We start from the raw sequence: 14,484 nt of genomic DNA, 5'->3' as shown, positions 1-14,484 counted from the left end.
CGGAGGAGGAAAGGTGAGTAGTGGAGTGTCTCAGGGATCGGTGCTGGGGCCGATTCTGTTCAATATATTTGTGAGTGACATTGCCGAAGGGTTAGAAGGTAGTTTGCCTATTTGCGGATGATACCAAGATTTGCAACAGAGTGGACACCCGGGAGGGAGTGGAAAGCATGAAAAAGGATCTGAGGAAGCTAGAAGAATGGTCTAAGGTTTGACAATTAAAATTCAATGCAAAGAAATGCAAAGTGATGGGAGGCGGTGATGGGAGGGAGGCGGGGAATCCTGCAGGGCAGACTTATACGGTCTGTGCCCTGAAAAAGACAGGTACAAATCAAGGTAAGGTATACACATATGAATTTATCTTGTTGGGCAGACTGGATGAACCATGCAGGTCTTTTTCTGCCGTCATCTACTATGTTACTGTGTCCATCAATTCTCCTCTTCCCTGCCCTCCCCTACCTCCCCTCGATGTCCCGCGATTCTCTCCTCCTGACATCATCTTGCCTCATTGTTTCCCTTCCCCCTCATTGTTCCGCCCTCTGATGTCATTACGTTTTGACGCGAGGGCGGGGCAATGAGTGGGAATAGATGTTATGAACCTAGGCATCCAGACGTAGAATGTTGGAGGTGCAAATTATTATATAGGATTATGATGATTCTGATTTTCAACAGTTTTCCTTCTTTCTTCTAAGGGAATACCTTGATAAAGCCGAAGCGAAACAAGTGTCGGTATGCAGCCCCAGTACATAGCCTCGTAAGATTTAAAGGGTTTTGAAGTACCCCCTTTGAATTTTTTTGAAGATAAGTACAGACGTTTCCTGATTAATAAACATTAAGCAGTTATTAACAAATGTTACATAAAAATTAACTAAAAAACTGTTTGTAAGGTGTTCTATACCATGACCGATGACGAGACAGGTGGGAATTACTACCACATGAAAGTTTGATAGCGGAGTACCGCCTCTGATGGTTTGAAGATACCTTGTCATTTGAATACATGCTGATTGATTATAGCAGTAATATGAATATATATTGTGTGAACCTTGCCAGATGCAGGCAATGGACTGTGCCCCAGCGAGTCATGCCTACTATATCAGCCCTGCCTTCACCATCTGCTGGTGGTATACTGAGGTCTACAAGACAGTACCAGCTCTTATACCAGTGATTTCACTGGTTGAAATCAGTATCTGCTAGTCAGAAAGGAACAGAACCAATCTGTCTGGACTGCTGTGGCAGGATGAAAAGAAAGGTAAAATTATGTATCATACCTGATAATTTTCTTTCCATTAATCATAGCTGATCAATCCATAGACTGGTGGGTTGTGTCCATCTACCAGCAGGTGGAGATAGAGAGCAATCCTTTTGCCTCCCTATATGTGGTCATGTGCTGCCGGAAACTCCTCAGTATGTCGATATCCAAGCTCCATCCGCAGGACTCAGCACTTAGAGAATTACACCCACAAAGGGACACTCTGCCCAGCTCACCACCGCCGAAACAGGGGAGGGGAATCTGTCCAGCTCATCCCCGCGGAGCGGGGGAGGGACACCACACCCGCCGATGCGGGGGGGGATCTGCCTTATCCTGCAACCGCGGGAGGAGCTGACTGACCCTAACACCGCCGAAGCGGGAGGGGTACAAAGCTGCCCTACAGCCGCACGAAGCGGGAGGGAGCGCCGGCAGAATTTAAGTCTCAATCCAGCCCCGTAAAACAGAGGGGAGAGGAATGCAGCAGCTCACTGTAACACAAAATCGTCTCAACTCCTGAAGAATCCAATTGAAAAAACTTGAACACGAAGTCCTCCTGAACAGGAACTGAAGACTAAACTTGAACCTGAAATGCAACCAGAATATAAACAATACAGATATCTGGGAGGGGCTATGGATTGATCAGCTATGATTAATGGAAAGAAAATTATCAGGTATGATACATAATTTTACCTTCCATATCATCATGCTGATCAATCCATAGACTGGTGGGATGTACCGAAGCAGTACTCACCCAGGGCGGGACATAGAAATCCCTGACCGCAACACTGAAGCTCCAAACCGGGCCTCCGCTCGAGCAGCCACAGTCAAGCGGTAATGCGTGGAGAAGGTATGGGCCGATGCCCAAGTTGCCACCTTGCAAATCTCCTCCAAGGAGACGGACCCGGCCTCTGCCATCGAGGCCGCCTGAGCTCTAGTGGAGTGAGCCTTCAGCTGGATAGGCGGCACCTTCCCCGCGACCACATAAGCCGCTGCAATGGCTTCCTTGACCCATCTTGCCACTGTAGGCTTAGCAGCCTGCAGACCCTTACGAGGACCTGCAAACAGGACAAACAGATGATCCGACTTCCGGAAATCATTGGTCACTTCCAAATATCTGATAATGACTCGTCTCACATCCAGATATTTGAGAGCAGAGTATTCCTCTGGGTAGTCCTCCCTACGAAAGGAAGGGAGACAGAGCTGCTGATTCACATGGAAGCGAGAAACAACCTTGGGCAGGAAGGAAGGCACTGTGCGAATAGACACTCCTGCCTCAGTGAACTGCAGAAAGGGCTCTCGACATGAGAGTGCCTAGAGCTCGGAAACTCTTCTGGCTGAAGTGATAGCCACCAAAAAGACTGCTTTCAACGTCAGGTCTTTCAGAGATGCCCTTGACAAGGGTTCAAAAGGCGGCTTCTGCAAGGCTCTTAGCACCAGGTTGAGATTCCACGTAGGCACCACTGAGTGCAGAGGAGGGCGCAGGTGATTAACTCCCTTGAGAATGCGCACCACATCTGGCTGTGAAGCCAGGGAAGCACCCTTCATGCGGCCCCTGAAGCAAGCCAGAGCCGCTACCTGGACTTTAAGGGAACTGAGCGACAGGCCTTTCTCCAGACCTTCTTGCAGGAACGCCAACACTGAAGAAATTGGAGCAGTGAAGGGAGAAAGTGAGCCTGCTTCACACCATGCTGCAAAGGTACGCCAAACCCTGGCGTAAGCAGTAGAAGTAGAGCGCTTCCTCGCTCTTAGCATAGTGGCGATGACCTTGTCTGAGAAGCCCTTCTTTCTCAGACGCTGCCGCTCAATAGCCAGGCCGTAAGACCAAAGGGGGAGGGATCCTCCATCACCACGGGACCCTGATGCAACAGGCCCTGCTCCACTGGCAGCCGCAGAGGATCGTCCACTGAGAGCCTGATCAAGTCCGCATACCGGGGACGTCTGGGCCAGTCCGGACCCACCAGGATTATCCGGCCCGGATGCTTTGCCACCCGGTCTAGCACCCTGCCCAACATGAGCCAGGGCGGGAACACATAGAGAAGCTCCTGTGTCGGCCACTGTTGGAGAAGAGCATCTACTCCCAGGGATCGAGGGTCCCGTCCTCTGATGAAAAAGCGCGGCACTTGGCAATTGGCCGATGACGCCATCAGATCTAGGCTCGGCTGGCCCCAGCGCTTCGTGATGTCCAAGAACGCCTGAGCAGATAGCTGCCACTCTCCGGGATCCAAGGTATGGCGACTGAGAAAGTCCGCCTTGACATTCATGACTCCAGCAATGTGGGCCGCTGACAGCTGTTCCAGGTTCGCTTCCGCCCACTGGCATAGATTCATGGCCTCCTTGGTTAGAGGGGCGCTCTTGGTACCTCCCTGGCGGTTGACATAGGCCACAGCCGTGGCATTGTCCGACAGGACCCGTACTGGTTTCAACGCCAGGACCGGGAGGAACTCCAAAAGCGCCAACCGAATGGCTCTGAGTTCCAGGAGGTTGATAGACCACTTTGCCTCTGCAGGAGACCAGAGCCCCTGCGCTGTCCTTCCCAAGCAGTGGGCTCCCCAGCCCGTCAAAGACGCGTCCGTCGTGACGACAATCCACTCCGGGGTCACAAGAGGCATCCCTGCAGACAACTTGTCTGTCTGCAGCCACCAGCTCAGCGCCTTGCGCACTGCTGGGTCCAAGGGAAGGCGCACAGCATAATCCTCCGACACCAGAGTCCAGCGCTGCAGCAGAGAGTGTTGTAGTGGTCTCATATGAGCCCTGGCCCAGGGCACTACTTCCATCGTGGCCGTCATAGAGCCCAACAGATGCACATAGTCCCAAGCCCGGAGCGGAGAGGCTACTAGGAACTGGTCCACCTGAGCCTTAAGTTTGACAATCCGATTGTCCGGCAGGAACACTCTGCCTAATTGGGTGTCGAATCGAACTCCCAGATACTCCAGGGACTGAGTCGGGCGCAGCTGACTTTTCTCCCAGTTGATGATCCACCCCAGGGAGCTCAAAAGAGCAATCACCCGGTCCACAGCTTTGCCGCACTCTGCATAAGAGGGGGCTCGGATCAACCAGTCGTCCAGATAAGGATGGACTTGTACTCCTTCCTTTCTCAGGAAGGCCGCAATGACCACCATTACTTTGGAGAAGGTCCGCGGAGCAGTAGCCAACCCGAACGGGAGGGCTCTGAACTGGAAGTGTCGGCCCAGGACTGCAAAACGCAGAAAGCGTTGATGAGGAGGCCAGATGGGAATATGCAAGTACGCTTCCTTGATGTCCACGGATGCCAGGAACTCCCCTGCCTTCACTGCCGCTATAACAGAGTGGAGGGTCTCCATGCGAAAGTGCCGAACTTTCAAGGCCCGATTGACCCCTTTGAGGTCGAGGATAGGCCATACATAACCTCCTTTCTTTGGTACCACAAAGTAAATGGAGTAACGTCCCTTGCCAAGCTGATTTTCTGGCACCGGAACGACCGCACCCAGGCGGATCAGATTGTCCAAGGTCTGCTGCACTGCCACAGCTTTGACCGGAGACTTGCAGGGAGAGAGTACAAACCCGTCTCTTAAGGGTCGGCAGAACTCTAGCTTGTAACCGTCTCTGATGACTTCCAGCACCCAAGCGTCTGAAGTTACCCTGGTCCACTCGCCCAGAAACGAGGACAGGCGTCCTCCAATTTGCACTGGGCCATGGACCAGGACCCCGTCATTGGGTACGAGACCCTGGGGGAGGACCGGAGGGCGCACCTCCGGGACGGCGGTCTCTGCGAAAGGAATGCTGCTTGGGGGAGAAGTTCCTCTTGAAGGAAGAGGGGGCAGAGGAGCCCGACTTGCCCGGGCGGTACCGACGGGCTTCCTGAAACCGTCCTCTGGAGATACCGGGGCGAGCACTGGCCCGAGCCCTGACCTCTGGTAACCTATTGCCCTTAGACGTGCCGAGATCGGTCACAATTTTGTCCAGCTCGACCCCAAAGAGCAGCTTGCCTTTAAAAGGCAACTTAGCCAGGCGGGACTTAGAGGCGTGGTCCGCAGACCAATGTTTCAGCCAAAGCCACCGCCGCGCAGAGACTGTCTGAGCCATACCTTTAGCCGAGGCTCTCAAGACATCATACAGCAAGTCTGCCAAATAAGCCAAGCCCGATTCCAGGGCCGGTCAATCAGCCCTCAAGGAAGGATCCGAGGGGGAAGCCTGCTGCACAATCGTCAGGCACGCCCTGGCCACGTAGGAGCCACAAACTGAGGCCTGCAAACTTAAGGCAGCCGCCTCGAAGGACGACCTTAAGGCCGCCTCCAATCTTCTGTCTTGGGCGTCCTTTAGGGCCGTGCCACCTTCCACCGGCAACGCCGTTTTCTTAGTCACCGCAGTGATTAAAGAATCCACGGTAGGCCAAAGAAAGGCCTCACGTTCACTTTCAGGCAAAGGATAGAGGCGGGACATAGCCCTAGCCACTTTGAGGCTCGCTTCCGGGACATCCCATTGAGCCGAAATTAAGGTGTGCATGGCATCATGCACGTGGAAGGTTCTAGGCGGGCGCTTCGTCCCCAGCATAATGGCGGAGCCAACAGGGGCTGAGGGAGAGACGCCCTCCGGAGAGGAAATCTTTAAAATGCTCATGGCCTGCATTAACAGGTTGGGCAAATCCTCTGAGCGAAAGATCCGTGCTGCAGAGGGGTCATCCGCTCCATCCGAGCGGGAATCCGTCTCCTCCAAGGAATCCCCAAAGGACCGTTGGGAGAACTCAGATACGCTGCCCTCATCTACATCAGAGGAAACAGCGTCCTCTAAGGCCTGGGAATCCACCCGAGGGCGTTTACTTCCGGGGGCCTCAACCCCTTTATCGGACAAGGGAGAAGGAGCAGCGTTCTGCATAAGGAAGGCCTGATGCAGCAGCAAAATAAACTCCGGGGAGAAACCCCCCAGACTGTGCACTTCAGCAGCCTGGGCCACAGCCCTAGACGCACCCTCAACCGGCACTCGTAAGAGCGGGGGAGAAACATGCTGCGCATCCAAGATGGCGTCCGGCGCGACACTCCGCGAAGGAGCCGCGCGGGAAGAACGGCGCTTAACTTTAGCCGCTTTTTTGCCGTCGCCCAAATCAAGGGCGGCCATGGCATGAACGTCTCCCAGCTCAAGGGCGGCCCAAGAAGAAGCCGTCCGAGCAGAGTGGCCGGCCAAGATGGCGGAGGCGAGCAGCGGGGGATGGGCGTTTATGGCGGGAAAAACCGCCGCACCGGAGGAAGACCCGGGACACTGACCGGCCTCCGAACTGACACCCAACAAGGGCGAATCAGACTTTAATACCCCCGCATCCCCGCTAGGAGCGCACACGCGGTCCGGGGAGCGATTCTTCGCGCCCTCGCCCTCCGACGCCATAGGCCACGTGGAGATCAATCGGGGAACCCCCTGCCCGCTATAAAAAAGGTAAAAATTACCTGCTTCTCGCTCCGAGCTGTAACGACCTGGTGTCCCAGTGAGTAGCTGCAATAAACGTTTAAATAAACGTCGAAATAAACGCCTTTAAGGACGTCCAAAATTTTTTTTTTTTTTTTAACGGAGCCAGCGGGAGGGGGGAGAAAAGGAGGGACCTGGCGCCACCAGGTTTGCACTTGCTCAAGAAGAGCCCTCAACCCCAGGCACTCAACAAAACCTAAAAATTAGGCTTGGAGGCCTAGCCAGAGCTGCTGCTGTGTGTGACCACCACCTGCTGAGATAGAGAACATACTGAGGAGTTTCCGGCAGCACATGACCACATATAGGGAGGCAAAAGGATTGCTCTCTATCTCCACCTGCTGGTAGATGGACACAACCCACCAGTCTATGGATTGATCAGCATGATGATATGGAAGGGCACTTTCTGAATAAAAATACATACCCCATAGACTTGAAAATGCAAACTATGCATGTTATTTTCCTCTCTCAATTTAAATACACTCCCTAGAGTGCCTCTGAATACAGCTGAAGTATGCACATAGTGGAATAATGCACGGACTTTTAGCTGCTCTGAGGGATAGCAACTAATTTATATGAATGAAAACTCGGCTGCATATACGACTGTCCTCTATTGTGGCAATTTTTACAAGCAACTTGAGATAGCGTAGAACAGTGTTTTTACATATTCATGTAAAAAAAATCACTCAGAAAACAAAAATCAGTGTATATGATATATGCATAAGTATTTTCAGGGCAGAAAATGGGTGGAGCGGGGCGAGATCAGCACCTATGTATGTATTTTAAAATAACCATGCTTAAGCATTGATTTTTACTGGCACACATTTACTATTGCCTTGGAGCAGAAATAACTTGGCTTGGGAGCTTTCAGTCAGGCTATTTTATAAAAAGACAGGTTAGGCCCTTCTCTTTCCTTTATAGTACAGCCACTGATAGCCTGAAACACAGCATTTAGAGAACTGCTTCTTTCAAACTGCCTCTCCCAGACATAGATACATACACACATACACAGCAGAGCCCCAACATATGTACTCTGTTACAAAGTTGTCCTCTGTATCTCTCTGATTCATTCCTCTATCTCTTGAATTAGTGAAGACTCGTTGCTTCTTCCCAGTTTTCATTTTCATTCTTTCCAACTCAACAGATTTTACAAAGAAATTATACAGAAGTCAAAAATATCTGTTCATCTGTCTGTCTGGGAGGCAAAATAATTCTTCAAGAATTTAATTGAAAGGGACCAAATTCAGAGTGGATGAAAAGCCAGTGGTCTGAAAATGGACCAGGGAAATCTGGAGAACTAAAGTCCCCTCCCTCTTCCCCTCAAAAAAAAAAAAAAAAACCCCCAAAATGTCCAATATATACATTTGTATGGGAGAAACAGTTCTAGCTTCTACAGCATAGAAACACAGCATTTAGGGAATTGCTTCTTTCAAACTGCCTCTCACAGTCACAGATACGGAGTTCTTTCCAATCTCTTTGCTATGTGTATGCGTAAGCCATGCTCTGCACACTTTCCCCACTTTTTTTTAATGAGATACAATTAATTGTGTCTCATAACCTAGGAAGAAGGGTTGATATCAACATTGCAAAATAGAGAAATTAAAACAGGTCACTAAGCAGCATGATAAAAGTAATCCAGGCAGGCATTATTTATAATCTAGCAAATGAAATTTTCTGAACAGTTTATATCTTTCCAGAGGTGCAGGAGGAACTCGGGGACAAAAAGGCATCTCTGCCTCTTCTGTTGCTGCACAAATCTTCTGGTTCATGGATCTTTCCCTCATGCCACATTTTTCTCCCTGCTCACTTCTAGCACTGCCCATGATTTGGAGATTGTTATCAGGAAAAGCAAAAAATGTACCTGGAAGGGTGTCCATGAGAAACGGATTGAAGAAAGCTGGGTCCTAATTGTGTAGACAATGCTGTGGCTGATGGTATACCTTTCCTGCAATTGTGTCAATATCTAACAAAAAACAAAATGGTTAACATTTAGACTCAGAAATTTAAAATATCTAGCAAGGCAGAGGAGGGTGGTAAGAATGAAGAAGGGAGATTTAGGCACCTTAGCAGATACATGTGATTGGGTAGGCAAAGACATCGTTATCTGTCAACTATTCAGTTACAAGGGATGGAAAAATTCTAAAATTTGAGGCTTAGAGACTGACAGAGCATTAAGGCCAGCAGAAGTTGCCATGACACTCCAACACCCAGCAAAAGATGATACGCTGGATGAGAAGAGAGCACCAGTACTGCCAACACAAGGAAAATGCGGCCGCTGATCTGGCTCAGGAGAGAGAGTGGCACTACTGCCACCACTTATTCAAACCTGCCAAAAGACACTGTCAGCCAAGAGAGAAAGCCCCGCTGCTGTCACCAGTTTCATCAGCCTGGGGACAGAACCCGCTGTTGGCCCTGGTTGGAAAGAAAATCGCCCAAACCTTAGTCAAACTGCTGCTATTGTGGGAAAGTCATAAGGCATGGGAATAGGCAGTTTGAGGAGTATGAGGATTATCCACATGCGTTCTGACTTCTGGGCCTTTTTCATTCACAATGTAAATGTGTGTAGCATGAACATTACCATCAACCTGTATAGTTTGTTCATGCCTCTTTTCTCAGAAAATCAATGGACTTCCAAACAGGTATCATATTTTATTTATATTCCCTATACACACTACATTTTGAGAATAAGGAAACAGGGAAACCAAAGTTAGCCTAAATCCCCATAAGAGTCCAATGTGCTCCCTGAAATGAACTCACTCCATGAACTTTATTCAATAAGGATCTTAAGGAATTATTTCCAGTAAACTACTCTAGGAATGCCTTTTGCATCCACCAACGTGTCTGTATTCTTTTTCATTGGTACATGAGCAGAACTTACATGGATAACTTTCCTGCTAAGGGACAGATATGAGCAGAAATAATTGGAGGCAGGAGCAAAGGGACTGGCAGGGTTCCTCAGGCCTCACCAAATCGAAGAACAGTGAGCTTATAGCAGTAAGACTGGAAGGTTCTAGTAGAAACGCAAAGTACTCTATTGGAAAAGCACCTCCACATGTAGGTAGAATTTACATATGTAGATCACACACACATTTAAATGATTTCAGAAAGCTGCTACAGTAAAATCTCAATTATCCGACGTAAACGGGACCGACTCATTGTCGGACAAGTGAAAAGTTGGATAATACAATAAACAATAGTAACCTCTCAAACAATGCATAAACAAAGGCTGTAAAAGCAGGGTCCCAGGTCACAACGGTGCTGTTTTGCTATAATGGCAGGGTCCTGGGTCTGAAACAGAGTCTTAGGTGTGAAACTTCCCCCTGTGCTACACTGGAAAACAGAAAGACAATGACTGCCGGATGGTCAGATTAGCAAAGATTGGAAAAATTGAGACTGCATTGTATCTACACATGAAAATCACTTGGATGCAGAGATTTCAGAAACACATAGCCTGGGTAGGCCAAAAACCTACATGTGTATTCTCCATCTTACACAGAGAATACGTCTATGTTAAAAATATTTTCCCAACGGGTTTTGTACCAGCTTGGAGGCAAGTATAGATTTTTTTTTTAAAGGTGCACATTTTAACCAGGGCTTTAAACAAGGGATTAAGGGGCCCTTTTACTAAAACTTAGCATGTGATAATGAGCATTAGCGTGTGCTATGTGGCCCATAGATATAAAATAGGATGCACAGCATTTACTGCACGCTAAGCTTTTGTAAAATGGCCCCTAAGAGATTAGTTCTCCTTAATCTTCCCATTTATTTCTACTTAAAAGAAAAATATATATATATTAAATAAATTGTGGCCTCAGTTAGACATATAGGTTTGCAAAATGGGACTGGCTACATGTGTGTCAGCAGTTAAACATGGAGGCTGCAAAATTGCTGATGGCACTTATATGTGGAAAATGGCAAGTTGATGCTGCTCTGAATTTGCAGATGACAAAACTAGTCAAAGTTGTCAAAACGCATGCGGATTGTGAAAAACTGTAGGAGGACCTTAGGAAACTGGAAGACTGGGCATCCAAATGGCAGTTGAAATTTAATGTGGACAAATGCAAAGTGATGCACATTGGTAAGAATAATCAGAATCCTAGTTACCTGATGCTAGGGTCCACCTTAGGAGTCAGCACCCAAGAAAAAGATCTAAGTGTCATTGTAGACAACATACTGAAATCTTCTGCCCAGTATGTGGAAGCGGCCAAAAAAGCAAACAGGATTCTAGGAATTATTAGGAAAGGGATGCAAAATAAGTCCAAGAATATTATAATGCCTCTGTATCGCTCCATGGTGTGACTGACCTTGAGTATTGCATTCAATTCTGGTTGCCGTATCTCAAAAAAAAGATACAGCAGAATTATAAAAGGTTCAAAGAGCGACCAAAATGATGTAGGAGATAGAGCTCCTAGTGGTTAGTGCAGTGGACTTTGATCCTGGGGAACTGAGTTCAATTCCCACTGGAGCTCCTTGTGACTCTGGGCAAGTCACTTAACCCGCTATTGCCCCTGGTACAAAATAAGTACCTGAATATATGTAAACCGCTTTGAATGTAGTTGCAAAAAACCTCAGAAAGGCAGTATATCAAGTCCCATTTCCCTTATATGAGGAAAGGGTAAAGAGGTTAGCACTCTTCAGCTTGGAAAAGAGACGGCTGAGGGGGGTATGATTCAGGCCTACAAAATCCTAAGTAGTGTAAACGAATTGATTTTTCATTCTTTCAAAAAGTACAAGACCAGGGGACGCTCAATGAAATTACATGGTAATACTTTTAACAAACACAGGAGGAAATATTTTTTCACTCAAAGAATAGTTAAGCTCTCAAATTTGCTGCCGGTTAGTGTATCTGGGTTTAAAAAAGTTTTGGATACAGTCCTGAAGGAAAGGTCCATAGACTTGTTATTGAGATGGACATGAAGGAAGCCACTGCTTGCCCCAGGATTGGTAGCATGGAATGTTGCTACTAATTGTGTTTCTGTCAGGTACTTGTGACCTGGATTGGCCACTGTTGGAAGCAGGAAATTGGGCTAAATAGACCATTAGTCTGACCCAGTATGGTTATTCTTATGTTCTTAGGGTGGTCAGTTGGGTAATTTACATCTTAGGAACATTATGTGGAAGGTGCTCACATATAAGACTCCCATATCACATGCTATTACTAAAATCTGTTCTTATCTGAGGGTTGGAAACTCTGATCTCAAGACCAGCAAAGTCCTGATGTACAAGTGGAACAGAGATTTGGGTCCACAGATTGACAAGTAATTTGGAATAAGCTCTCCATCATATTGATATGTAATAAAAGTAAGGAGCCGATACACAGGTGTTCCACTGGACTTACTGCTTCCCACTTTCCTTCTCCCTCATAAAATTTAGCTCTTCAGATCCTTTTATGTTGGAAGGACTGCAGGGGTCTGGGGGAGCTAAATTCACATGGGATGGGACTATGAAGAAGCTCTCGCTTGTATAATTAAGTCTGGTGTGAATCTTACACTACATCTGTGCCTCCCCAGTTAGATGAGAGGACACTGCTTTTACCCCTCTAGTGAGTTTGCTCCTGGCACAGGGGCTACATGCTACTCAGCTGACCATAGGTTTTAATGGTGTGTCCCTAAAATAAAACACTGGAAGAACACTTGCTAAAGTACAATAATGTCTAGGGGTCTTTCTGGGGGGGCTTGGAGGTAAAAAAAAAACCCAAAAACATCTTTTGAAATTGCATAGTCCATAGAGCACATCTTTCCAACCATGTTTCTGTAAACACAGCACAGACAAAAGTCGCCTCTGAGAACAGGTTAGTGATGATCCTTACCCTGTTTGCTGGTATACCGAAGTATTCTAACAGCTCCTTTACAAAATCATACACCAGCAACATTCGCATTGCCATGCTGGGGCTCAAATACCAGTAACATTAGTTTCTCCACATTTATTCTGGTGCAGCTCAGGAAACATATACAACTGCAATAAGAAAATCAATTTTACAATCAGTTTTCCTCAGTGTAAAATAACAATATTGTAACACTTGCTAAATCTACATCAGTAAAAATGTGAGTGTAAAAAGAGACCAGCACAATATGTTGTTTTTCTCTCGCAATTCTGGTTTGTAAGAAACAATTACCTTGGTAATTTATTGTGCTGCTGCAAGCCAAAGATCATTCCCTTAATGCCACAGTGGAGACTGACATCCACCCTTCAAGAGTCATCTTCCCTTTTGGTGAAGAAAGGCGTGGGCATCCCCCCCACCCGTCCCCCAATTTAAAGTACATTCTGTGTAAGAATAAACGTGGGTCAGTGATAAAAATTTTCCCAGTACCAGTGATCATTCAGCGAGTCAGAATTGAACAAGTAAACAAGCTCAGCAGTTCTTTTAAGCATTATATAAAGGGTGAGCAGATGCCCTATCTTTAAATCACACAACCTCTGTCCTTCTTAAACAAGAACAAGATACCCAACTGACCTGTGTTCTATCTGGCTATAAGAATTCAACGGAATTCAAAGATCTAGGATTTTCAACACAGGAGTGTAGATGGTTTTGTGAATCCTAATTTTCAAATGCTCTCCACCCTCTTATTCTCATCTTTCTTTTTGCTCTCTCCTGCCTCGGCCTGTCTTTTGTCTCCACGTACAGTGGTGGAAATAAGTATTTGATCCCTTGCTGATTTTGTAAGTTTGCCCACTGACAAAGACATGAGCAGCCCATAATTGAAGGGTAGGTTATTAGTAACAGTGAGAGATAGCACATCACAAATTAAATCCGGAAAATCACATTGTGGAAAGTATATGAATTTATTTGCATTCTGCAGAGGGAAATAAGTATTTAATCCCTCTGGCAAACAAGACCTAATACTTGGTGGCAAAACCCTTGTTGGCAAGCACAGCGGTCAGACGTCTTCTGTAGTTGATGATGAGGTTTGCACACATGTCAGGAGGAATTTTGGTCCACTCCTCTTTGCAGATCATCTCTAAATCATTAAGAGTTCTGGGCTGTCGCTTGGCAACTCGCAGCTTCAGCTCCCTCCATAAGTTTTCAATGGGATTAAGGTCTGGTGACTGGCTAGGCCACTCCATGACCCTAATGTGCTTCTTCCTGAGCCACTCCTTTGTTGCCTTGGCTGTATGTTTTGGGTCATTGTCGTGCTGGAAGACCCAGCCACGACCCATTTTTAAGGCCCTGGCGGAGGGAAGGAGGTTGTCACTCAGAATTGTACGGTACATGGCCCCATCCATTCTCCCATTGATGCGGTGAAGTAGTCCTGTGCCCTTAGCAGAGAAACACCCCCAAAACATAACATTTCCACCTCCATGCTTGACAGTGGGGACGGTGTTCTTTGGGTCATAGGCAGCATTTCTCTTCCTCCAAACACGGCGAGTTGAGTTCATGCCAAAGAGCTCAATTTTTGTCTCATCTGACCACAGCACCTTCTCCCAATCACTCTCGGCATCATCCAGGTGTTCACTGGCAAACTTCAGACGGGCCGTCACATGTGCCTTCCGGAGCAGGGGGACCTTGCGGGCACTGCAGGATTGCAATCCGTTATGTCGTAATGTGTTACCAATGGTTTTCGTGGTGACAGTGGTCCCAGCTGCCTTGAGATCATTGACAAGTTCCCCCCTTGTAGTTGTAGGCTGATTTCTAACCTTCCTCATGATCAAGGATACCCCACGAGGTGAGATTTTGCGTGGAGCCCCAGATCTTTGTCGATTGACAGTCATTTTGTACTTCTTCCATTTTCTTACTATGGCACCAACAGTTGTCTCCTTCTCGCCCAGCGTCTTACTGATGGTTTTGTAGCCCATTCCAGCCTTGTGCA

The 14,484-nt window shown here is 47.4% G+C and overlaps 1 protein-coding gene across 2 annotated transcripts in view; it reads right to left on the bottom strand.

Moving 5' to 3' along the window:
* The window catches only part of MTFR2 (mitochondrial fission regulator 2), a 104,062-nt gene that overhangs the window by 55,267 nt on the left and 34,311 nt on the right, over positions 1 to 14,484 (bottom strand). For both annotated transcript variants that reach the window (XR_003941606.1, XM_030198442.1), the window contains exons 2-3: positions 12,486 to 12,631; positions 8,538 to 8,639 (exon numbers count right to left, since the gene is read on the bottom strand). Coding sequence is in view for 1 of the 2 variants with exons in the window: in XM_030198442.1 (XP_030054302.1) it covers positions 8,538 to 8,639; positions 12,486 to 12,560 (177 nt within the window). In the remaining variant the exon portion in view is untranslated. The remainder of the gene's footprint in view (positions 1 to 8,537; positions 8,640 to 12,485; positions 12,632 to 14,484) is intronic.

This window comes from Microcaecilia unicolor, chromosome 3 (genome assembly GCF_901765095.1).
Source record: "Microcaecilia unicolor chromosome 3, aMicUni1.1, whole genome shotgun sequence".
In the NCBI taxonomy this organism is placed as follows: Eukaryota; Metazoa; Chordata; class Amphibia; order Gymnophiona; family Siphonopidae; genus Microcaecilia; species Microcaecilia unicolor.
This window is presented reverse-complemented; position numbering and strand designations above follow the sequence as displayed.